The sequence below is a fragment of the Anser anser genome, assembly GCF_964211835.1.
Source record: "Anser anser genome assembly, chromosome: 7".
In the NCBI taxonomy this organism is placed as follows: Eukaryota; Metazoa; Chordata; class Aves; order Anseriformes; family Anatidae; genus Anser; species Anser anser.
In genome coordinates, this window is record NC_139727.1 from 41,245,761 (window position 1) to 41,271,151 (window position 25,391).

The window sequence follows — 25,391 nt, forward strand, 5'->3', positions numbered from 1 at the left end:
CATGGAACTCCATGATATCCCATTGAATTGAGTAGAAAATCCTTTTCAGTTAATTCATACTTTTTGTTACATTCCATGTAAACATAAGCTGAGGATAATATATATTATTGTTTGTTAAAAAAATAAATTTATTGGGTATTATTATACTTGACAAATGGTTTTAGAGAGACAGTGGAAACAAAAGGAAAAGAATTATTGTTTAATACCAGACAATGGTAGTATGAGGAGAAATAGTCTGAAACTTAAAATAGAAAAAATCACTGGAGAAGCACTGTGGACATTCAGAATCAGAGTAAATATAGTTTTAATGAGATATTTACTGATGAAACTTAAAAACGTGATGGGTCAAATTGTTATCAAATAGAATTTTTTCTGGTACAACTGTGTAATTTTTCTTTTTGTTCACTCAAATTTACTCAGTATCTGAGCTTGCCAAGTTTAAACCACAGGTCAGAGATGAAACGTTTACCTTGTTACCGGTCCTCTGGGCAATTTAATTACTCCACTTGGTTTACTCCACTTGGCTTTTGTTTGAATCTTTGTCCTGCTCTTTGATGCCATATTCCTCCACTGAAGTGAGAAGTGATGGTGGGTCTTGGCAGTTTTCCTGCTCCCGTGGTAAATTAATGTTTCATAAAGAGGCTCCTGGTATTTTGTTTCTAATTGTTAGGGATCACCTCTTTAAAAGTTTGCTGTAAATTAACTTTTTCAGCGATAAAGAAATGCTTCAGGACTCTCAAAGCTATGCAAAGTGGATGAAAGAAAAGAAAGAAACATTTAGATTTTCACCTACAAATGCAGATACGGTATGTACCAGAGAATAGCAAGGTAGGATGTTGGCAAATACAGTCCATTAATTTGATTTATTTTCTTTATAGCCTGTATACTTAAGTTTAAAACTTAAGAGGAGAAATCCAGGACTTTAAAGTGTTGGCACTTAAAGTCTGTGGCTTTGCAGCCCCTTTCTCAGATATCTGTGTATCCTATGACTCCTGCATGAAGTGCTGCAGGCCCATGTGCAGTGTAGGAGTTGCTCAATTCTTCAAACTGCTGCTCAAAATCTGTAGTGGCTCCAGTAACCAAGCTACTTGGAGGCGTTAAACCAGAAGGGCGTATGTCTAAGTATTTTTTTTAAATTATTGAAAGCCTCCAATATGAGGTGTTGCATCTGCCAAACCAAATTTGAAGTGGGCTGGATTTTCTGTAATTTGTAAGCTGGTAGGATTGCCGGGAATTTGTAAAGGCTGTTGTACGAAAGGAGGGGACCTCACTTCAGGCTCTTTTGGAGGTGTGTATTAAAGGCCTGTGAAGATTTTTCCCTGAAGTAACAAACTTTGTTAGAGATTTTTATTTTAAATTGTGCCATTAGTTTTGCTATTAGATTCTCATTTCTTATATATAAGTTTTGGAAAAGTTGAAATACTGAAAATGAATGCACAACATTTTTCCAGTGCTCTGTTATGAAAATGAACCATAACATAGAGTAAGGCGTTTGGAGATAATCATTTAAGGAATTTGAAAAACTGTAATAGTTTTTCTCTTGCTTTGAGGAAATCTTTAATCTCCGTTTTCATGATTTCTGGACATACTGCTGCTTTTCACTATGAAGGTGTGGAAATATATACAAGTTTTGTCTGAAATTTCAGCAGCTTTTAAATTAAAATGAATTACGTTCCTCCATTCTAAAATAGATTTACTCAGGTTTAATGTTAAATTCTATTAATATCTACTTAGAAATACCTGGTGTTCAAACAGTAAAGAAGGATCTTTATATTACAGATTACAGCTTTTCTAGAAGTGTAAGAAAAATTAAAATTCAAAATTTACACAAACTTTTTTCATATTTTAAAAGTAAAAACAGGACTGTTGCACTTCCAGCTTGCTAGCATTTTTTTTTTACTTTTCTTTAAACTCGTATTTTGAAACTAAGTCAAATTACATTACTATATGCATCAGTGCTTGGATAAATGTTGTTTTGAATTGAAGTTTATCAAATAGAAGATTGCAAAGGTTTGCCATGCAACGATACGCAATGTAGGGTCTTTGATTTGGCCAACCTGACTGATTATTTTTAGGATTACAGAAATTTGCTTAGCATAGAAGAGAACTGAATTTTGAATGACAAGAGGAGGAGTAAGTATCATACTTGCATCATACTTTTAAATAATCCTTATCTGTTTTCTATTCAGTGTTCCTACATTTATTTAAATGGGGAGAGTAATGTTTCACTACCAGAGAATAATTCTTTAATTTCTCCTGAAAAAAAAAATCTTCTGGGGAGGAATAAAAAGAGGGGAAAAAATTAGGTACTTACACAATGATATACAAATGATGTGTTTAAAATGACATTGATGCTATGTGAGTTTGTGGTTTTGAAGGTACCTAAGTGTGTGCATACGTCTGACACGAGGTGGCACTATAGCACAACGTACACCTTACGTAGTGAAGCTCCTGTGTTCCTACAATTTATATGAGTATTTAACAAATATTGAAATTAGAGCTGTGAAACACGTTCTCATATTTTTGTAGTAACAATCATTAGTCTTTGCTCTTATATTTAGTTTCTATAGTTGTTCTCTGGTCTTCTTTATAGCAGTTTCATACTCCTTGAGCATTACAGAGACATCCTTTATTTAACGTAAAATTTTAGTTTTCAAATCCTCCTTGTTGGAGGATGGCAAGGGAACAAGGCAGCTACCCTTACTTAATAGAATTTAAAATAGTTTTCCCAAAGTCACGGGATTGTCTTGAATTTATGCTCATCCTAGTTTTGAGTAATTATGATAAAGGTGTGGAAATGTGAGTAATGGTTGCTTGTGATTGCCATTGCATACTTTGACTTTCCAAAAAGTAAATAGGCTTTTGCACAAGTTGGAAAAAAAAAAAAAAAGCATGCAAATGTTTTCTCTTCACCTTAACTGATAATTCATAAGGGACAGTTCTGGAAATTGATTCGTTCCATAATATTGTACTTCTGTTAGTTGACTGACTTCTTTGCAGCAAACAATTACAGAAGCATAGTCACAGGCAGTACTATGTAAAATATAATCGGCATAGTAAAAGAAGAAAATCTATACATTACTACAGTTTTTATGTAAGCCAGTTGGGAGTTAAGTTTTTCACTAAGAAAAGTGCAGTGCCTATAAAATACTTCAAATCTACCACAGTATGTATTTAGCAGTGAATTTATCATTTAAACAGATTTGTTCTGTTACACCCCCTCCACCCCCGATCTTGGGGAAATAAGACTCTTGTAAGTAAATGTAAAATAATTCTCATTTCATCTGTGAATGTTCCAGCTTAATCGAAGGCGATAAAAACATAGGATTACAAGGTGCAGAATTCAGTTGTAGGACTCCAGCTTCAGCCAAACTCATGAGCATAGGCATTATGTAACTCCTGTAGGCCACTCCAGCATTGTTTTTTTCTGATTTTGTTTGTAATCTAACCAAAATCTAAGTGTAAAGTATGCAAACAGATGTGTAATGTTTAAAATGCTTGCTATTGGCTTTTTGATTGAATAACAAAATGATTATCTAGGAATTCTCACTTCCTGGTAGTGAAGCAGTTCGTCCCTGTCAATAAGCCAGTGGTTTTAGGATCAGAAACAATTTTCCACTGAAAACATAAAACTATAAAACTTCTAAAAAGTAGGAGCTCTTTTCCTTTATCTATTGCAATGCACATACTTCAAAAATAGGTTGGGTTTTTTACTTTTATAAAAGTTATTTGAAAGGCCTTCATCAGAAGATGGGTTTGCAGTAACTCTGCCCTTATCTGAAATCATCTCGCTGAATGTCAGCATCTTGTTCCTAAAGCTATTACCAGCCAGAGATTTACTTTGGACTATCTGTTTCGACGGAAGGGCAAGGACTTTTTTAAACAAACAAAAAAGTAAAACCCAATGCCATATTTGAAGGTTCACTTATTTTTAAACTGCAGCATCACACAGGTATTCACAGACGAAAGGGCAGGCAGTAGCTAGCCAAAATAGGGCTTTGGATGCTGGCCTTCCGGAAGGAGTGGGGTTTTATCAAAATTTTGTTAAAACCACAATTTTGCTATGTAAAGTTTTTCTGCCTTTGCCACCTGATGTAATAATAATAAAAAAAAAATGGTTCCTGTTATCCTGCTCATGAAATGTTTTACCAGGCTTATCTCTAGCCTGCCTTAGCTTTACGTTAACTGTTACACAGAAACACTTAAATCTCTGTGTGACTTTCAAAGAGAGAGTGTTTCTTGGAACTCTTACATCTACCGTATTTTGAACAATTTACTCACAGGTTATGCGCTTGGGTCTTGTTGACAGTGGGAGCTCAGTTTTCACCCATTCGCTGTGTTTTTGAAAACTACTTTGCAATTACTTCTTTACCACAGAGAAGATACATATAAAAAGAGACGGTATTCAAACCAAGCCTTCTCACAGCTTCAGCTTTTGCTGTCCTGGACTCTCTGTTAAACCCTCCTACAGAAATGTAAACATATTCATGCTATGTAACAAGTAGGAAAAATATATCATAGAATCATCCCTTTGGTGTTTTACAGCTTTATATCATGCTCCCCGTAAGCTGCACCTGACCGCTCAGAAGCTACCATTGCCTCTGAGTTGCCTGAAAAGGTCAGAAGGCAGTTAGAACATTTGTCCGAGTCACTGACCACTGGCAGTGATTGCAAATGACAGCAGCCTTTACAGCATTAGTCTCAATATGAAACCGATTTCAAATTGCTAACGTTTCCATATGATGTGTTAGCATTTTATTTTCTTGTAGATGCCCCAAACTGCATCGTATGGTACTGATAACATCAGTTACTATGCCATGAAAGAGGGACCTGAGAAACAGAAGGACCATACACCTGAAAAAACGGAACAAGGATTGCTGAAAGTAAAAGATGAAACTACAAGGTTAGTGCTAAAAGATACAGTTATGAACTGTTCCTAGGTAATGGTATTGATGGCATCTGCTAACTTGCTATTATGAAAGCTTTTATTTATTTTCTCTTCTGTGAAGTAAAATCAACAAGAATCCTAATCAATAAATTGTGACTAAAAAAGAAGAGAAATTAATACAGGTTAATTCCAAGCTTATTTAAAAAAAAATAAAATCACTAGCACTTCGAGACTTGTACCTGAGCTCTATGCACCTGCTCCTTCCCTTACAATGCAATACCCAGGCAAGCATACTGTTGAAACAATTCTTCTTTTAATAGCAATAATTTAGTTTGATAAAACAACTATTTTATAGTACCTTTATATCATCTTAATATATTTTAAAACACTTAATGAGTGTGAGCCAGAGGGCTGACTAGAAATTGAGTACCTGTGATCCTTTTTGCAAAATGAATTAAACAAATCTCAACTGGCTGATGGCCTAACCTTGAAAGGCTTGGCCTGGATTATAAATGTACGTACTTATCTGAGCTGGAAAATACTTGAAATCATTCTTCTTTGAGGGTTACACGCACACTCACACACACTGAAGAGAGGGGAGAAATGTGAACATGTTCCAAATTTTTAAGAGCATATATAATACCTGATATGATTTTGGAAAGTCTTCAATTTAAGTTTTTTTCTTCTATTTGTTTTTAACTTTTATAAGGAAAGCTTAGAATGTTCTGAGATTTTTTTCTCCTAATTCAAAGATGTCATTTCATTCCATTTTGCACTCCTAAAAATTAGTCCATCTTTATATGGGGCTGTAACTTGAGTAACTGGACAAGCACGTTCCAGTTGATGCATATACCATCATCCTCCCCGCTAGATACTTTCTCGGGGCATAACCACTATGCAAATGTCTGTAAGTCAAGGAAAATTTTAATCAGCTTCAAGTAACAATACGCTGCATTGTCTACCTTCTCATAATGTGGAAGAGATGGTTACAGATACCACGGCTATGGCCAGACAGGTCTGATGACCACAGGAGTAAAGTACTGTAAATATGTTAATTTAGCAGTCATTGAAATTTCTGTCCTGTTCTCGTATTGCCTTTCACGGTTGCATGAGTATCTCAGTACATTGGGAAGGGCTGTTCTACAGTACTCCTTTCCTGTATTTCTCCTGTCCCAGCACGATTTTAAGTTTACAGGCAAGACCTTTGAAAAGTAGCTTATATATGCTATGGACTATTCAACCACTCGCACTGGACACAGTTCCGTTGCCTCTTCAAGCTCTTGTTTTGCTAGCATGCCTTCCGCAGCATTTCCTTTAGTTTTGCTTTCTGGTTTAAGCTGAACTCCCCATCAGTGTCTCCTCCACAGTCACGCACTTTGAATTACAGGACCTCATTCAGCTTCCTTGACCATATGCTGTTCCCTTTTCCATTCTTTGTGGCACTGTGTGCACTGAAAGTCTTCCAGCTTCTACAGCAATTCTGCAAAGGATCCACCAAAAGCAGTCTGTGCCACTACCACACTCTGGCCTATTCCCAGAGTGCCATTGAGCTTATGGACTGAACGAGGCAAGGGTTAGATTAAAGTAAGGTCCGTGTGGGATCGCAGTATTGTAAGATACAGTAGTGTAAGAGCACCGCATGGGGCACACGTGCATATTAGCAAAGGCGAGGCCACAAGATTTCATTCATTTTGCTTCCCATCGTGCAAATACTTTTGGAAGAAATGTGTTAAATACTTGAAACCAGAAATAGAAGGCTCAATGACTATAAAGGAACTGAAATAATATTTCCATCATGTTTACTTAGATCCCTCAGAGAAAAGAAAATGGAACAAGGCCTCAAATGGCACACGCGAATGGTGAAAGCAAGAGAAAAATTAAGAGCAACACCCCCAGAGGAAAAGCAGGACTTGGAAATGGTGAGCATCTTCTCTTTTGGGGGAAACTACAGTAAATGCAGTAGTGCTCTGCGCTTATTAGCCATTGTAAATTTGTCATTTCATTAATTTCACAAGTTAATCTCAGGTACCAAATATTTTAAAACTAAAATAATCAAAAATGGAACATTTATTTTTGTTTATGTTAAAATTGTGTGTACATGCACACAACATGTACGTATATGAACAGGTCTAAACATTTGTAGCACTTTGAGTCTTTCAAAAGTAAAGCCAGAATTCTAAGACAGAAGACAGAAATCAAGAAAAGCGTAAGAGATGGCCAAAGGTTAACATGCAACTCACTGGACAAGAATGATGGTTTTTATCACGTCCCGTGCAAGCTGTTCTATGCAAGTGGTTAATGCAGCAGAAAGTTGAAATTCATAATTATCCATTTACAATTGGAAAGAGGACTCATAAATCTACAACTGCCTTCTAAGGAAGAAAAATTGAGAGCTGTCCTTAAAGTTAGTGCAGGTGTAACATTTATTTGTTTATTGCAACATTTTTAGGGATTATTTTGTTTCAACTGAAAGTGTTACTTCAGCTTTCCAAACTATGTAGCTGGTCAAAATACATTTTTCAATAAAATGAGTCAGTGCTTTGCATTTAGTTTGATTTCTGTGCATAATCAAGTCATTCCACTCAAAATCAGTTTTGCCTCGAGAGCCTAAACTGGTTTGATTCACATTTGTATGAGGTCACTAGATAGTGACTGAGCTTCTGCAGGGTTTAAATGGCATTACTCGACAGAGACCAAATAGCCAGCGGTGGGGCTTCTCATTTTGCTTTCTCTTCTCCTTTCTATTCTGCCTGCCTCCGTGTAACCTGCTGAAATGAGGATTTTGTCAGATTCAAAAAAGGAAGCTGTCTTAGAAATAAGTTTACTGAGGGCAGAGCAAGTACAAATGTTCTATATGTTTCTTCCGAATGTCACAGTATGTTGTGTACTTATCATGCATTCTAATCAAGCAAGAAATCAAATTCATTAATGTTGTAGAGGTATCACCAGTACTAAATTTGGCAATGCCTTTCCCTAGTAAAGACTAGTGTTAGTAATAAACACCTTTTATAATGCACAGGGAATATGAAACAACTCCAAAATTGTTTCTTACTGCAAAGAGGAGCAGCAGTCCATGAAAAGGCAGTTCCTTCACAGCTCCTCACATGGTAGTAGAAACTTGTGCCTGCTGTCAGCCAGCTGCATTTGAACCTTTCACTTGAGTATGGGGTTCCATGTCCTGAGGATTCCTAGCAGTCACTAGGTAGAAAAATTGGAAATGTGCAAATAGCTGTAGCTGTGTAAACTGATGGCGTAAAGGCTGTGGATTTCATAGCCTCATTTTTACAGTGTTTGCACCAATTTATAGCACCTGCATTTTTAGGAAAAGGAAATTCTAATGTTATTCAAAGCACCTTTTGGCCTCAAAACCAGTGCTGTAGTGCACACAAAGCACATTCTCCATACTATACATAACAGGGCAAACAAGTTACACGTAGTGCACAAAGTCTGTCCCTATGCCAGGAAATCATGACACTGTTCTAAAATTACCCGTGTTCCATAACGTTACGCACAGCAAAACGCAAACTGTGCGCTCCCAAAATGGAGCTCATGCCTCGAGGTGTAGGTACAAGAGTCAGGGATGACAACACGGCCAGGGCATTTAGGAGTGGACTTCTCAGGGGCTCCGCGCGTCCTGAACTGCGGACCCCAAGCACTCTCGGGGGGCTCTGTCTGGTCGCGCTGGTCCTACACAGCTCCAGGTGGGATGTGGTTGCAGTTCAAGAAGGCTTGGTTGCCTTTACTGTTTCCATTGGGAATCTGCCCTTTGGTTTTCCAAATATACATTCAAGAGTCTTGACAACACTTAGTGGTGAAGGAATCCGATCTCCTGATTGACTTCTGCTGTAACAGTTCCTCGTGAAACAGGATTTTGCAGGACAGAGGGAGAAATTACCACCACTGCTGTAAACAGCAGAAGCAGCGAGAGCTAGTTTTTTCGTTAGAGGTGGTGTGAGTTCTGGTAAACTGGAGTGCTTTCTGTTCATAACTGTATATAATTATATACCCATTCGCTATTTGTTTATTTTTAAATCAAAGGTTGAGGACCTACAGACCAAGCTAGCAAAACTCAGAAGAGGACTTCCTCTCCAGGAGTATCGTTTTACGGCCTTCACAGGAGAGTTTTTACCGGATTCACCAGGAATGCAAACTAAAAATATATTTTCCAATAGGAAATTCTGAGTGCCTGGAATTGTTAAAGCATGAAATGTTTACTTCATAAGATGAGAATTACAAAGATCTCCTCTTCTCAGCCTTCCTGACTGCATTTAACAACATGAAGCCTATAATGATAATAAATCTGCTTTAACTGACGGTGGAATTTGTCTCTCTTAGAATACTTGTGGTGCAAAGTGTTGGAAGGTGTTTTCTTCAGCTCCTATGCACCTTTATCTCAACAAAGCTTCTACAGATTTATGAAGATCCTATGGGGAAAAAAATATCAACATTTGTCCCCAGTTTTTGAAGCAGACATTTGTAATTTTACTAATATGAGGAAGTGTGCGCTCTTGTACACAGTTGTAGGTACCTAATTTCATAATTTACATGCTCTCTGGCCTTGCAGTGTATATTTTAGTCACATCAGACCATTCTGGGTTTTAATCACAAATGCTCTGTTTAACATTAAAGCTTAATGTTAAACTGAAAAGTACACTTCAAATGTAGAACAACTTTATTTACATTTTATTTCCATGATTGTTTTTCCTGTATCCTTCCTTTTATTCTCTTCCCCACAGGAGGTGCTTCCCTCAGCTTGGCGCTGTAGTGCTGCATGCTGTCCAGTCCCAGGGGTGGGGTTTGACACCTGATGTGCAAGAAGCTGCTGGTGGAGAGAATGTACGGCTTGCTCCTCTGTTCAGAGGGCAATAAAAACTCACTAGAGGAAGGGGGGAAAGTAGGAAGAGGACAGCATTCTACAGCTGATGTCCCCTGACTTTGTAGGAAGCTTGAGCAGCAGCGGCAGTGTTTGCAAGAGAAACTCACCCTAAGGAAAAATATGGAGCAAATCCCCAAGATCCTGCAGAGAAGAGGATGCTTTAATAGAGGAGAAAAGAGGTGGCAGAGGTGAGAGCTGCATGTGACCAGGACGGGGCCTGGCTGGTGCTGCCGGTACCTCGGGCGTGCCCCAGGACTTCTGTGCTCCACCCCGCCGCCAGCCCGCAGCAGGTGCAGGGCTGTGTGCCTGGGCACCTCCCCATCCCGTGCGGGTGTTGATGGCGCTCACTGAGCTGCTTCTAGTGCCACACGTGGGAAGCTTGGAACAGCTCCTTGGGCTTTGTTGCAGTTTTCTGGATGGATACTATTTACAGTGACATTAGTATGATCCATTTTTTACGAGGTTTCCTTTGAACACCCAAAAGAGGTTTGTTCGTGCAGTCTGTGGTTTCTGCCCTGGCAGCCGTGCGCTGACCGATGCCGTCTGTTCCAGAGCGGCCGCACGTGGCGTCCTTACGGCCCGCGGCCAGGTTCTGGGCGGCTTTCTGTAAAAGTGTTGGCTGACGCGTCAGAAAATCCCTTTCCTTCTGAAAGTCAGCGGGGGCTCCTCAGCCCTTGATGGCGCAGAACTTTCTGCTATGCCTGCGTGCTGTTCTGGATCTATTTTCAAGGCTTTGCAGGAAGCCGAGGCTGTTCCAGAGCCAGGGCCCGTCCCGGCCCCCAGGTGCTGTGATTGCAACGCTAAAAGTCGTCCCCAACAAATAAATACGGGTTCAGTGGAGCGGGGCTTGGTTTTTGTTGGTTTGGGTTTCTGTTTGTTTGTGTTTTGCTGCTTCAATTACCAGAGGTTGCTGACGGCAGCAGCCCGTGCCTCGCTCGTTGGGGCGGGGGCGGGGGCGCTGCGCGTGCTGCGCTCCTCGGCGGGCCGGGAGCTGCCCTCAGCCCGCAGGGGCCCGGCGTGCTCACACACACACACACACACACACACACGCTGCCGCTGCCCCCGCTGGGCCCCGCGCCCCCCGCCCGGTGCCGGCTGCTGCCGGCGGCGGGCAGCGGCCCCACGTGACCCGCGGCCTGACGGGACCGGCCCCGCCCCTCCCGCCGGGCCCTCGTCACGCGGCCGCCAGGGGGCGGGGCCCCGCCCGGCCCCGCCCCGCGCACGTGCGCGCGGCCCCGCCCCGCCCGGAGCCGCGGGGGCGGCGCCGTGACGTCACGCCCGGTGCCGCCGCCCGCCCCGTGACGTCATCGCGCGGCGCGGCCCGTCCCGGCCCCGGCGGGCGGCGGGGGGAGGGGGCGGCGGCGGCCGGCGGCAGCATGGCGGAGGCGGAGGCGGGGGCGCCGCGGGTGGGCGCGTGGCTGCCGGTGCTGGTGGAGCAGATGGTGAACGACACGCTGGTGGTGACGCTGAGCTGCGGGGAGCGCCGCTTCACCGGCGTCCTGCTCGACTGCACCAAGAAGTACGGGCGGCACCGCGGGGCGGGGGGACGGGGAGCGGGGAGCAGGCGGCTGCGCGGGGCCGGGGCGCCGGCGCCCCCCCCCCCCCTTTGCCGGCGCCCGGCGGGAACAAAGCGCCCCCAGCGCCGCCGGGTCCCGGCCCCGGCCCCGCTCCCCCCGCCGGGTCCCGCCCGGCCCGGCCGCGGTGCGGGGAGCGCCCCCCGCCGGCAGCCCCCCCCCCCCCCGCCCGCGGCCCCCCGCCGCGCCACGTGCGGCGCCCCCGGCCGGGCAGGCGGAGCCCGGAGCCCGCAGGCGGCCCCCCCGGGCGCTGCGCGGGGCTCGGGGCTCGGGGCTCGCAGCACCTGGCCCGCGGCTCGCGGAGGGGACGGGACAGGAGGGCAGGGGGGCGGCGGGGCGCTGCGGGCGCTGAGCGGGGCGGGACAGGCGGGGGGAGCCCGCGGCTCTGCCCCCGGCACCGGAGCCGAGCGGGGCCACCACCGCCTCCGGCCCCCCCCGAAGCAGCGCTGGGCTCTGCGCCGGCTCCCGAGCGCTGCCGCGGCCGTGCTGCCTCGCCCGGGGAACCGCAGGGAGCGGCTCGGCCGCCGGGGCTGCGGGGAGCCCGGCGAGGCCGCCTCCGGAGCCTGCCCGAAGGCCCGAGCAGGCGCTGCCGCGCTCCAGGGGCTCGCCCCGCGGGTGGCGGTGCCGGGCGCTGGCTGGGCCCCGGCCGCGGTGGGGGCCCGGTGCTGGGGGAGGGCTGAGTGCGAGGGCGGTTACCGGGGGGCGCCGGTGGCTTGGGGCGAGCGGGGGGCTGGGCTGGCGGGACCTTCTCCAGCTGCAGCGACCCCAGCACTGGGATGCGGGGACGGGGCCTGGCCCTCGCCTTAACGGCAGGGATCGGTGGTGGGAAGCCGGGGTTTGCATCCCGAAGGCACGAAAGCAGGAACTCCTCAGCTCCGTGCTGAGCTCCCAAGGCCCCCGAGCTCGCCCGAAGCAGAGCCGTGGCGGAAGCTTTCCCCTCCTGCAGCGGGACAGGCGCCGGCGGGCAGGGGGGCGCCGCGCTCGGGCCGACCCCATGGCGGGGGGCAGCGGGCTCACCTAGGGAGGGGGCGCGCCTGGAAGAGGAGCCGGTGCGGGGCCTTTCCACTGCGAAACGAGGGCTGGGCCCCAGGGGGAAAAGAGGGGAAGGCTGCGCGGTGGGCCTTTGCTCCCTGCGCTGCTGTAAGCGGCTGGCGTCGCGTCCTCCCCGGCGCGGCGGGCGAGGCCGGGCACGTGGTGGGAGCGGGCTGTGGGCAGGCACCTGCGCGGCTCCGCTGGGGCTGAGGAGGGGGCGGCTGCCGCCGGCCCGCTGGGCACCGCTGGAACTTGCTGCGCGCTGTCACTGCGCTCCGCTGAGCCCCTTCCTCTAGACGGTGAGCTGCGTGGCGTCGGGGCTCCTGCGGACATCTGAATGCATTTCCACTGCAGCGACAGTGTTCTTGATAACGAGGCTTGGTAATTCTGTTGTAACTGAACCCGTAATGAATTGGTTTTTTAATTATGCACGAGTATAAATCGGAGGGCAGTGTCTTCTGTTCCAAGGAGAGGCTGGATTGAGGTAACCTAATCCATTTGCCTGTGTCTGCCCCAGAAATGGGGATTACGAACGGGGTGAGATCTCATTCAGCGGTATTTCCTGATGCTTGTAATGCCTGCACAAACACTCATGCCCCTAAAACAAGAGCTCTCGCATCGTCACTTTAGTTGGATGGCTTTCAGCGTGCAGAATCAATAGTAACTGTAAGTAGATGTTAGAAACGCGTGAATTGCATCCAGATGTGAACAAAAGTCAGGGTGTTGTAGGGAAGGCTGGTGAAACGTGTGTTTCTCCTGGAGGTAAAAGTAAGCTTCTGTTGGAAAGCAAAGCGTGTCAAATGAGGCATTTCTTGGTACGCAGGAGGTGGAAGAGCACCGAGGCGAAATCCTCTCGCAGCACCGTGCCCGTACAGGAGGCAGCGTCGGGCTGGGGCACGGCTGCGGCTCCGAGGGGACGGGACCGTGGAGCACGGCCCTGCAGCACGGCCTGGGCAGGTCTCGCGCCTCCCCGCGCACCTCATGTCTGTGGGGTGGGCAGCGCTGAGGCACAGAAACTGGAAGCCTCCCGGGTGGGAGGGGGCGGCTGCTCCTGCCGGCTCCGGGCAGCTCTGTGCCCCTTGCCTGCAGGCCAGACGTCCTGGGGGGGGGGAGCAGTCGAGGAAAGAGCAGAGCCCTCCGTGCTCTCTGCCCCGAAACAGGCTTGGCAGGGAGACTGGGCAGGGAAGGGTTTCTCAGGAAGGCTGCTGCTGTAGCCTTCAGAGCCGCTTCCAGTGTGAACAAAAGGGAGCGGAGGCCGGCGGCGGGCAGCAGCGGTGACACGCGGCCGCTGGGAGCTGGCTGCTGGCCGCGGAGCTCGGGGCTCGCTGCAGCGAGGGCCCCTTTCGAGCAGAGGCGCCGACCCCTGCCCCAAGAGGGGGTGCTGGCCTGGCCTCGAGGGCCACCCAGGCTGAGCTGCGGGCGGCCGAGGGCGTCAGGCTGCCGCTCGTCCTCCCCTCGGGGGTCAGCGTGAGCCCGGAGCTGCCCGACTGAGGGGATGGGGGCACCCTGGCCCCAGCCCCCCTCGTGTCCTTCACGGAAACTTGCTGTCCGTCGCGCACTGAGGCTGACCCACGTGCCGTGCCCCCGCCAGGCGCCGGGTCGTGGGGCGGGAGGTGGGGGCTGCCTGCGCCCCGACAGGCTGCGGGCAGCGGCTGGAGCAGGGCTCCGGGAGCAGGGCTCCGGGAGCAGGGGAGGCCGGGCTTGCGTCCACCTGCGGAGCGGGGGAAGGTTCCTCTTGTGCTGTTCTCTGAGGCGGCCGAACTGGACGGTTTCATTGCACGAAATAACCAAAATTTATAGCCAGAGCTTCGGAAGTGGTACCGCTCCCAGTTGTTTTATTAACTGTGCTGACATCTTTGGCGGTACAAAGTGTGCTTGCTCGCTTGGTTGTCGTTTGAAAGACACCTACGTTCTCGATTGTCTCTGTTTAAAAAGAAAAAAAAATCTTAGAACAAAATTATGTTCCAAACTTTGCAGTTTCAGCAGTTCAATCCTCTCGACTCACTAGCAGTCTGACGTGGAGCTCCCCGGTCTGTTGTTCAGACTCTGCTCTTTCTTACTCTTGGAGTGATGGGAAGGGATTTCTCGTGTTAGGGTCCAGGTAACGCACTTAGCCTTTTGGTTTCAGTTGGAGAAGAACAGTGACTTGGTACCAGAATCAGATTAATTCCTCTGTGTAATTTATGTAAGCCTAGTTTTAAACTTCAGAGTCTTCACAGAAGTGAGGTGAGAGAGTCTGCAGTGGCTGAGAGAAGGAGGATGGAGCTGGTGGATCAGAGCTAGCGTAAGTGGGATCCACGCTCCCCATCCTCCAGCGACCTGCTGAAACAGCCCCCGCTTGGTGTCTGTGCCCTCGGGTGGTGTGTGAGCATCGGTAACGCTGCTCTCTGCTGAAGCGTCTGGGCAGGAGAGATGTTCTCGTGCGTGCCTGGTAACGGGGGGTGGTATTTTAGCATCTTTCTTCAGCAAAGCGGTGCAGCCTGACGCCGGGGCTGGGAAAGGTGCTGTCTGCCCCAGCACCGGGGTGGAGGGAGGAGGCCCCTCTTGGTCTGCGAACCAGTAGCGTTGATTTTTAAGGTCAGGATGTGTGATCAAGGGATACCTTAACCTCCTCTTCAGTGCCCTTCTGGGTGGTGGTTGCCAAAGTCTTGCAAGAGATCCCTCTGTTGTTTGAGGAAGGGTCGGCTCCTTCCTGGGAATTACAAGGGAAGTGACGGCTGGCGAGGGTCAGTGGGGATCGTGGCAGCCTGAACTAGAGCTTGTCTTTGGTCTGTGACCGTTCTCCGTCTGGTTGTGGCTCATCCATACGGCACTGCACAGTTACGAGAAATGCTGAGGCAGTTTATTGATGATCTCCACAGCGGGATCTCTGGAAGGCCAAGACAGCGAGCGCTGCCCGTTTTGAGGCAGTGTTTCAGGGCAGGTGTCTGGCGAAGTGCTGCGTTAGCACAGTATTTCTAATTGTCAGGCTAAGACCATAAATTCTTGTGCAGAAACCCGGAGACGTGAAGCATGGTTATGAGCTCTGGTGTTTCAGAGGATTTGCTTATGCCAGTGTCTGGGCAAGATACGGTATCTAGGCTTTGATAGCCTGTAGTGGAACCGGGCATTGACCAACAGTGCAGCATCATGCTTAATCCTGCTCTTCTGAAGCGGGAGTATGTTTCTTATTTTAACAACTAGTCAGGTATGCAGAAGACCCGGGGAGAACAGAGCTGTGTACTGGTGAACCTGTGGCTTGAAAGTGTGAGATATGCAACAAAACCAAGCTGTTCAGGTTTTGAAGGAGAAGCTGAAAATCAGCCACGCAAGTGCAGCGCGAGGAAAGGAACTTTAACAGCTCCCAGAGGGCTTGCATAATCGGTATCGCAGGCTTCCCCGTGGCTTTACTGGCCTGCTGATAAAATAAACTGCTTTGCCTGATAAAACTTAAAACTTCTTAGAGCAAAACTCCTTTTCTATGTAAACAGTATGTGGAAAAAGATGTTGATGTCCATGCCTTCTCTGGCAAAGCAGCAGGACACCTTTCCTGAATTTCAAACGCTATTATTTGTTTCAGCAGCAGAATCGGTTGCCTTGCCCTAAAAGAGAAAACGTTGCATTATCAGCGTGTCGAAGTTGCGTGTTTCCTAAGGAACCAGCACGCTTGTTATGCAGTCTTCCCGAGAAGCACCTGTCAAACACCCTGACTCTTTGTCTCTTTCCCTCCCTCTCGTCCTGTTTTTAGGTCTGGGTTGTTTTGTCTTCCATCCTCCCTCCCAAAGCAAGAGGAGCCTCCTGCCAGCGCCTGCACTAATGGGGTTCCTGACGGCGGAGATCCTGCGCAGGGCGAGACGGAGCCGCAGCCCGCCGCTGGAAAGCCTCCCAAAGGCAGCGGTGACGAGCAAGTGCCCCCGCTCCTGCCCCCGCCGCCGCCCGGCAGCCTCCCTCCCTACCCGCCCTACTTCGAGGGAGCTCCCTTTCCTCGCCCGCTGTGGCTGCGGCACTCGTACAACCAGTGGGTTCCTCAGCCGCCACCACGGACTATAAAGAGGACGAGGAGGCGTTTGTCACGGAACAGAGACCCGGGAAGGCTTATCATGAGCACGATCAGGCTGCGGCCCAGGCAGGTGCTTTGTGAGAAGTGTAAGAACACTCTGAACCCCGAGGATGAAAACACGGCTAGGCAGAACGCTAAAACAAGGAGGAAGCTAAACATTCAGGACAAAGAGCAGAAAAAGCACAGCGACTCTGACTACACGGAGAAAAGGAACAAAAGAGAAAAGAGAGAGGACGACAAATTTTCTGGGGAGCTAGTGCATCGAACACCGGTTATAAAAATATCCTACAGTACTCCACAAGGAAAAGGCGAAGTTGTAAAAATCCCTTCCCGGGTTCACGGCTCAGTCAAACCGTTCTGCCCGGAGCGAGTACTGCAGAACGGAGAGGAGGACCAAGAGGAGATCAGAGACTCCGAACGATGTCGAGAAACCAAATGTTTAATGGACAAGTCAGCAGGCAGCCAGCTTGCTTCCATTCCAAAACTGAAGCTCACGCGGCCGGTGCATTCCAATGCGGATGTTCCACCTCCAAAGATAAGGCTGAAGCCCCATCGCATAAATGATGGTCAGAGCGTTTCAATTTATAAAGCAGAACTTATCGATGAAATAAATGTCCTTCAGAACAGCAGGGAGACCAACCCTGCTGCGTTTTACAACGATGAGTCCACAGACAGGGGTTTAGCTGAGATCTCTTCAGGGAGTTCAGGTGAAGATGACGACTTTAAAAGATTTCCCCAAGGTAAAGATGGACACGATAACTTGGCTTTCCTTATGAATTATCGGAAAAGAAAAGCAGATTCTTCTAGTTTATCGGTGTGTAGTAACGACAGTCTAGATGAATCCAAGTCTTCTAGTTCAGAAGTAACATCACCAGAAATGTGTGACTTTTTACCTGGTGATGATGCATCTGTCTCTTCATCTTCAAAAGATGAGCGTAAAATTGTGCCGCCGTTAACAGTTAGACTACATACCCAAAGCGTGTCTAAATGCGTCACCGAAGACGGAAGAACTGTTTCAGTGGGGGATATTGTTTGGGGTAAAATTCATGGATTTCCATGGTGGCCGGCACGTGTTCTTGACATAAACCTTAGCCAGAAGGAAAACGGGGAGCCTTCGTGGCAAGAAGCGAAAGTATCATGGTTTGGTTCTCCAACGACTTCATTCTTATCTGTTTCAAAACTCTCCCCTTTCTCTGAGTTTTTCAAACTGAGATTTAATCGCAAGAAGAAAGGGATGTATCGGAAAGCTATCACAGAAGCTGCGAAGGCAGTAGAGCATCTGACTCCAGAAATAAGAGATCTCTTAACACAGTTTGAAACATAACTTTGTCGCCAGTATCAGGTGAGTGCTTGCTGGACTAATGCTACCCATGGAAAAAACTTCCGTGTGTTTTTTAACCAACATTCCACCGTTTGCGTTTATTTTTCCATTAAAAAAAAGAAGTCGGCAGTTATTAAACTTAAAAGCCTGCGTGTGAGTTGGTGGTGGCAATTTCAGAGGTGATGAGAGCCGTTAGCTCCAAAACTTTGGGATGACCGCGGGAATTGGAGCCACTGATCTCAGAGGGGAGTACAAAGCAATTGGCACTGTGAGGAAGCAAGCCTTGCTTGCTCAGAGAGCTAATAATATTGTAGTAACGTGTTAGAGCTGTTTACAGTTAGGATGTGGTGAGTATCGATGATAATTCACTTGCGATAGAACTAATCCCGTGTGGTGGGAGGACTGACAGCTTCTAGGCTGTGTTTTGAGCTGTACCAAGCAGTTACCACAACAGTTACGTGCTCTTGGAGGCCCTTCGCTCTCCTTGCATTTACTGCTCCCCCTGTGGTATTTATTTCTTACGAAGGCATTGTCTTTGACTCATCAAAGTGATTGTGCTATAAGCTGTCTCTGATGGGGGAATGCTATTTGCAGCAGCCGTTTGGCTTGTGTCTGAAATGTTGGTGCGTTGGTGGGGACTGGCCTGGGTCATCAAACGCAGTTCCTCTGGTCCTCGCCTGCAGCCTCTTTGAGGACCTGAAGTGGGAACTGGTTCTTTGTAACGCCTCCATATTTTGCTTCTACTCATTGCGAGCGCAGGGTGGGACGGGACTCCTTGTCAATAAAATAAAAATTGCCCAGGATGAAAATTTGGTGCCTATAAAAGCAGGACGTGGTATGACTGGGAATGGGGTCACCACGTGTAACGTTAGTCGACGCTGCCTTCTGTGCTGCCCTTAGTGAGGTCCGTGGGGAAAATACCATCGGCTGGAGTAAGGTCCAGAATTGTTTTGTGACCTTCCAGCTGTCATTACCTAGATAAAGCCTCATCTGTGATACTACTAAACAAGGGAATGGATTAACTTTTTATCTGAAAACCATAGCTGATTAGGAAGAGTCTCGTCAAAGGTCTAGCTTCACGTAGCCTCCTGTGGAGGGTTTTTGTCAGTTCACTCTGTTGTTCCATGAGCTTTTCCCTAAGTTTTCTCTCTCGTGCCAGAAGGGCTGTGTGCACAAGCCAGAGCTGCTCCTGCCATCGACTGTTTTGCTTCTCTGTGTCGAAGCGATTGCAGTGCAGTGGGACTACAATGGCCAGTGCTCTCCTAATCCTGACCGGGGGGGGAAGGACTTTCTGTACCCTCTGCTGTGGGGCTTCACCATTTGCTTGAAAGTGACGGACTTGCTTTGACTGCGTTATTCCATCGCAGCAAGCTTGGCTGGAGCATGTAATGAGAGCGTGGCACGTTCCTCTTGTGGGCTCAGGGGCTCTGGACAACTGGACGCTCAGGCAAGTACAAGTGTATAACTGCAGCAGCATTTAAGCTTCATCCTTGATCTTGCCTCTTCAAATGCTGCTTAACTCCGGCTAAAGGCTTTATTATATTGAGAGTATTTGGATTGGACCCAAATTTGTATTAGCTAGATCAGGAATATAAATAAACCTGACGCCCAGAATATGCTGTCCTTGCCAACCGAAGAAAAATGGTCAAAATCCACGTCTCCTTTCTGAACTCCGATTTAAAGGAGCAGCAGAGCTTTGTCTGTCTTCTGAACTGACCTCGCCGGATTTGTGCGTGCGCTGTGGGACCACTCCAGCGGGGTGGATGTTGTCGCTGTTGCTGACAGCTTTCTGCCTGGATAATGCTTTGCTGCTGTGAGCTCCGGTGGGCTGCCGTGCCACATCTGCTGGCTGCTGGGGAGAAAAAGGGGCAGGGTGAAGCGGCACCTGATGCTTCCGATCGGATCGGCCATGCCAGTCAGCCCATGCAGAGTGGGAAAACCTTCGACTTTTTTGCTCCTTTTGGCTGCGACCTGGAGGTTGAAATGAGGATGCTTGCCCGGTGACACGTTAACCTAAGGAAAACACTGCCCGTTCCTACCAGCGGGACCACTGCCGACGTGGTGCTAGCGGTGGTGCAGGATGAAAGACTGACGAGCAAGGCCCCGAGGAGGAAAGGAAGCACTTGCTCCAGAGGAGACGTGGGTTATGGCAGGCACGGTCGTGCCTGACCTGTAGGCACAGAGCAGAAGGGATAGAACAGGCCTGTAAAGTGAGGGAAAGAAGGTGGTACTGAGAATAGTGAGGAAACGATGGGACGGGCTGGGTTAGGCCAGCCCCTGCCTTCCCCCTGTACTCTGCAGCCAAACCTCACCGTGCACATATGGCTATACAGACATATTTAATACGTATTGCTGCTTCCTTGGCCTCCTTCGTCGGCTTTCTGAGGGTGGTTTTCTGCCTTGCTCGTGTCTGAGCTGCCAGCCCAGTCTGCCTGCCTGGAAATTACACGATAATTGGATAAACAACTGCATGCACTCAGAAGAAAACTAGAAAAGCAGAACAGAACCACTTCCCATCTTCCACATGTGTCATGTTTACTCAGTTTTCCTGTTAGACCAGCGAGCCTGGTGTCTCGGTACGTCACCGACATAGCAACTCATTGTTTCGGAGCCTTGCCCTGTATCTAGTGCTCTGCCATCAGGAGGACTGAATGTTGGTGCTTTCCTCAGGTGTTCCTAGGGTAGAACTGAGATGTTTCTACTGGTTGCTAACGGACTGTTCTTTCCCGAAGGGTGTAATTTAAGTTGTTGCTAATGTTTCCAATTTCTTAGTCCTAGGACTAGGACATTGGACATCTGAGCGACAATTAAATGTGTTTCCAGGAGCAGGCATCTGACTGGCAGTATTGAACCTTGCCACTGTAAAATCCATCATGCTGCGACTTCACCAGCAACTGCGCGAGGGCTCGTCCTTGGGAGCAAACGAGGAGCAGGAGTCCAGGAGATGCGTTCAGCACCTGCGCTGTGCTAGTGCTGCTCGTGGTCATCGTAGGCATGGCAGAATTTTGTGACTGCTGGCACTGTGTTGTGCATCTTTCTGTCCTCTGGCACGTGATGCTGTTCTGCAAATTGCGTAGGGTAACCGCTGGAAAAATGTACAAACAATTCAGGTCCATTTGTGAGTGCGTATAAACCTGGAAGTGACTGGATTTTAAAAACAACGCTTGTTTTGGGTTGGAAAAGCTGGCATGATCATCTTGTGTGTTTTATTATTCTGCCCTTATTCTTTGGCAAGGAACATACTTTATTAAAAGCCTGCCATTAACTGACTAGTAAAACAAGGTTTCTGGGAGAACAGCAGGCAGACCAGCAGCTTGTAAAAGTCACGTTCAGAAGACACTCTGAATGTGTGTTTAGAGTATAGCCAGGAGAAAAATGCCCACTGAGCGCGTTCTCGTGCTGCCTTGTAGCTTCTACTTCATATCTCATGTACAGAGCGCCCCCGTGCATGGCTGCCCCAGGTGTGACGCTCCCTGTGCTCAGAGACGCCTTCGGCTCGTGGCCGAACGCTTGGTTGAGTTCCTGCCTGGTGTCAGAGTGCCCGGTGTTAGCTCCTCTGCTCGCGCGGTGACTGCAGGCCTTTGCTGGTGACAGCAGTGGCCGTGACCAGGCCTGAGCCCTCGGGCGGTGTCAGGACAGCAGGCGGTGGCGCCTGCCCTCCGAGCCCGGCCCGCTGCCAGGTCCCCGCAGTGCGTCGGGGCTGTGCTCCTGGGGGGGCACGGTGCGGGCCTGGTCCCGCCTGGTGGCTGCCTCAATGCGAAGCACCACGAGAGTGGTTCCCCGGGAGCACAAAGGGTGTCTGCTTCGTCTGTCCTAGGGAGAGCCCTTAGGTGCCGGCTGGGCTCCCAGCGAGGCTGAGCTGCTCTCGGCGAGGCTCACACCTCGCAGCGCTGCTGTGGGCTCTGCGTTTCGCGTGGCTCGGGTACAACCAGGCGGGGTGACAAGGCCGTGCTCGCCGTGCCGGTGTGTGCTTCAGCCCCTGTCCCGTGGGCACCTTCCCGAGGCAGCCTCCTTCTCAGGAGGCGAACAGGGCACGCACGGGATCTCCACGAGATCCCTGGCCTTTTGGGGGAGGCTGCAGCCCCGTCCCCCTGAGCAGCGGCAGTGGAAGCCCTGGGGAGGATGTTCCAGGTTCGGGTCTGACCCTGCTTCCATGGCCACCCCGGGCCCTCAGCAGCAGCGTAGTGCCGGGGAGGAAGCTGCTGGGGCAGGAGCTGCTGGTTCTGCTGGGCCCGGTGCCCGGCAGGCCCCAGAGAGGCTCCACTGACAACAGCCAGGGGCTCTGGAAATGCGACGGGTAGCTCATCTGTGGGCTACTGAACTGGTTATTTCTGAGAGTCGAGCTCTCCGTAATCACACTCTGGAATATTGCTTGGAAGAAAATGAAGGCCAGAAGAAACTGAGGCCAAAATACGGGGGGTTGCTGCCAGTTTCACCAGAGCCTGATCTCACCATCTGCCTGCGGTGGTACCAGGCCCCCGCTGCAGACGAGGCGGCTGCCGGTGCCGCTGCGCTCCCAGCGGTGCGGGGTACAGCCTGCTCCCTGCTCCCCCTGCACAGTCTCTCCTCTGCTCCTTTGTGCCACGTCCTGCAGGCTGCCTGCAAACAGATGCACCTCGTGGACCCGACACGCTGCCCAGAGCTCTGCTGGTGTGCGATCTCTTTTCTGGAAGAGTTTTCCTGGTGCTTCGTGGGACGGGCGTCCTGATTGTGTCGCGCAGGTGCTGAACGGAGGCGTGGTGCTGGCGTGTGTGGCTGGGCCAGGGCTGTGAGCAAGGAGCGGGTGCGAAGCCTCTCCTGCAGCAGCTGAGGTCACCTCGTGCTGCCTGGGAGACCTCCCTGAGCCACGGTGATGCTTTTCCTTCCAAATCGTGCTGCAGGCGGTTTTGCATCTCCCCTGGCTCTTGCAGCATCCTGCCCCATGTCGCTGTGGTGCCATGCTCCGGACGTGGCTGGACTCTTCCGTAACCCATTTGGGCTGCAGGACTCATCTCCAGAGGTGTGGCTGTCAGAAAAGTCTTCTGAGATGGGGAGGTGTTGCCTGCTGGGTGCTGAGGGCACGTTTCTCAGCAGGCCCAGGTGTCGGACCAGCTCCAGGAGCCAGTCCCCGTGTGCTCCGGCGCTCCAGCCTGGCTGTGTGCTCTGTAGCTGGTGTTCTCTGGAGAACAGGAACGCCTGTTGTGCTATTGCATTTGCTTTCTGTTCACTTTCATGGTAAATCCATATTTAAACTTGCTGCTGCATAAACGTCAAGTTCCTTGAGCTCATGATGGCTGTTCAGAGTTGTCCTGCGCAGTCGTACACGAAACCCAGCTACTTCTGGCTTTACAACAAGCAGCCTTGCTGCCATACCAAGGCGCTGAGCTTCGTGGCCGGGGAGGTGCAGCCGGGCGGGCGCGAGCTGCGGCGTGCTGCCGCTCTGCAGGCGGAGCAGGAGCGGGGCTGCGGCCGCAGGGCAGGAGAGCCGTGCCCCCCTGCTGCCCCCCGGGAAGCCCGACGGGGGCTGGGGCGTTGGGCTGCCGCGGGGCTGTGGCTCCCTGCGCATCGTGATCCTGCCGAGTGGCTTCTCCTGACGGAATGCTCTCCCGCCCTCCCTTTCGCGTTGTAAAGCTCTTCATAAAAATTGCTTGTAGAACTTGGTATGCGCCTCTGTTTGAAACAGCTTTACAGTGCGTATGTTCATTTGCTTTTTCAGTCTGGAAAGTCCTTTATTCTCCCCATTCCCTTCTTCCCCCCACCCCCTAGGCTGTGGCTGTGAAACCATTAAACTTTAAAATACTGGCTTTTTGAAGGTTTTAATTTTATTGCTATTAGCTTAATAGACCCTCGGTATCTGTCCATTTCGCCATTCATCAACAAAAGCGCACTGCTACTATGTGCAGCAGAAATCAAAGCTTATTGCATACTTGCTATATATAGTAAGCTCTAATGTAAAATTTGGAACGCTGGGTTATGACTTCACCTTCAAAGATGTTCGGGGCTTTGTATGTGCATGTAGCCAGAACTGCTTGCCAGCAGTTTATGAAGCAACGTAAATCATTCTCTTTTTCCTTTTACCCCTTCTTCTCTGCTCTGCCAGTGGCACAGAAAGGTTATGTAATTTTGTATGAAGCTGTGGCGATTGCTGTGATAGCTGAAGCTTTAAAAACACCTACCTGGTCATGTGAAATATTTCAGCCCAGAAGATGAATGCTTGAAATTTTTCTTGGCCGGGTTTCTAAATGGTTCAGTCAACTCAAACCAAGCATCCAACTTAATTACTGTTTCTCAGTCTTCCTTCAAACAGCTCGGAGTCAGCATCTGTGCATACTAATACAAAGTGGGAGAACAAGTCTAAAATAGCCCGCACTGCGTACTCGTGCACCCCGGTGCTGGGTGGTGGAGCTGCACGCCTGGCGGTGTCCTGCTGGCTTTCCTGGTTCTCAAGGCACCGTACGTTTGTGGCTGCTGCTGCCGCGTTTGGAGACCTCTAGGTCCGTGTTGCTTCTCCCTGCTCGTGATGTCTGTTGCCCCCTTCCCTCCATTCCTGCAGGCCTGTTTTTTGGAAATGCCAGCAGGCCATATGTTGTGCTATTTGTAACTGCACGCAAGCTGCACGGATGCCCAGGAATGCGATCTGCTTACGTGAGCTGTAACTTCAGCTGCCAGAGGAGATTTGTATAAACCGAAGGGCTTAACAACTCTCCTTGGGAGAACAACAAGCTGTTCTCCCGTGCTGCTGGGACCTCCGTGCCCAGCCGAAGCTGCAGGCATCCGCTTGTTGCACCAGCAGAGCATGCGGGCGAGGCGGCCGGTGAGCTCTGCAGGGGGCTGGGTGGCCTCTGCTGCTCTGCACCCAGCTGCTGCACGAGCCGGGCCTGCGGTGGGCGCGGGGCAGCGGGCGCCTTTAGCACAGCACGTGAGGAGGGCAGGGCCCGCGGAGCAGCAGGAGGAAGGCAGGGCCCGCGGAGCAGCAGGAGGAAGGCAGGGCCCACGGAGCAGCAGGAGGAAGGCAGGGCCCACGGAGCAGCAGGAGGAAGGCAGGGCCCACGGAGCAGCAGGAGGAAGGCAGGGCCCACGGAGCAGCACGAGGAAGGCAGGGCCCACGGAGCAGCACGAGGAAGGCAGGGCCCACGGAGCCCCGACCCCAGCGCTGCCTCCTGGGAGGGAGGCCCTGTCTCCCCGCAGCAGAGATGCAGCTGGGTGAAGAGCCTGGGAACTTGCCTCTTAGAAAACTTACCAATAGCGCAGCTTCCTGTGAGAAGTAAAAGTGACATTTCTGGAGCCTTTCCTGAATGCCGTTTATTTACTCGTTTCTGTTGTGAACTCAGAACTGCAGCGGGACTTCCCTTTGGCAGTGAGCACGGCGAGGCTGGCCGGCGGGACCCCGGGCCCGGGGCTTGCTGGCGCATGGCTTGGGGTGGGCAGCGGGGGCGAAGGCCTTGCAGAGGTGGCCCTCCTGCCGCGCCGTGCGAGGCGCAGTAGTTCGTCCTGTGCCTGTTGTAGTTACGCAGATGTGTGCAAAGTGCTGCACACCCTCAAGCTGCACCTGCAGGAAGGCTACTTTGTGCCAAGAAGGAATAAGGGGTTTCTGGAAACTTGGGGGTAAATATTGAAAAATATGCAACATGTTGTTTTTCAGCCTTGATCCACGTTTTTTGTTGGTGCTTTTTTTTTCCCGG

At 49.7% G+C, this 25,391-nt stretch overlaps 2 protein-coding genes across 15 annotated transcripts in view; both read left to right on the plus strand.

The window, feature by feature from the left end:
* Nucleotides 1-10,765, plus strand: part of LRRC27 (leucine rich repeat containing 27) — a 38,913-nt gene extending 28,148 nt beyond the window's left edge. For 4 of the 10 annotated variants that reach the window (XM_083843511.1, XM_083843513.1, XM_083843509.1 and 1 more), the window contains 5 exons: nucleotides 713-806; nucleotides 4,770-4,903; nucleotides 6,696-6,807; nucleotides 8,927-9,412; nucleotides 9,625-10,763. In XM_083843511.1, coding sequence (XP_083699637.1) covers nucleotides 713-806; nucleotides 4,770-4,903; nucleotides 6,696-6,807; nucleotides 8,927-9,070 — 484 coding nt within the window. In that variant the 3' untranslated portion in view covers nucleotides 9,071-9,412; nucleotides 9,625-10,763. Of the gene's footprint in view, nucleotides 1-712; nucleotides 807-4,769; nucleotides 4,904-6,695; nucleotides 6,808-8,926; nucleotides 9,537-9,624 lie in introns of those variants that run through there. The other 6 variants (XM_083843518.1, XM_083843510.1, XM_083843517.1 and 3 more) reach the window with 5 other exon arrangements.
* A 296-nt stretch (nucleotides 10,766-11,061) lies between these two features.
* The window catches only part of PWWP2B (PWWP domain containing 2B), an 86,989-nt gene continuing 72,659 nt past the window's right edge, over nucleotides 11,062-25,391 (plus strand). For 3 of the 5 annotated variants that reach the window (XM_083843663.1, XM_083843664.1, XM_083843666.1), the window contains exons 1-2: nucleotides 11,062-11,283; nucleotides 16,098-17,751. In XM_083843663.1, the coding sequence (XP_083699789.1) occupies nucleotides 11,141-11,283; nucleotides 16,098-17,733 (1,779 nt within the window). In that variant the 5' untranslated portion in view covers nucleotides 11,062-11,140 and the 3' untranslated portion in view covers nucleotides 17,734-17,751. Of the gene's footprint in view, nucleotides 11,284-16,097; nucleotides 17,752-20,502; nucleotides 25,389-25,391 lie in introns of those variants that run through there. The other 2 variants (XM_083843665.1, XM_083843662.1) reach the window with 2 other exon arrangements.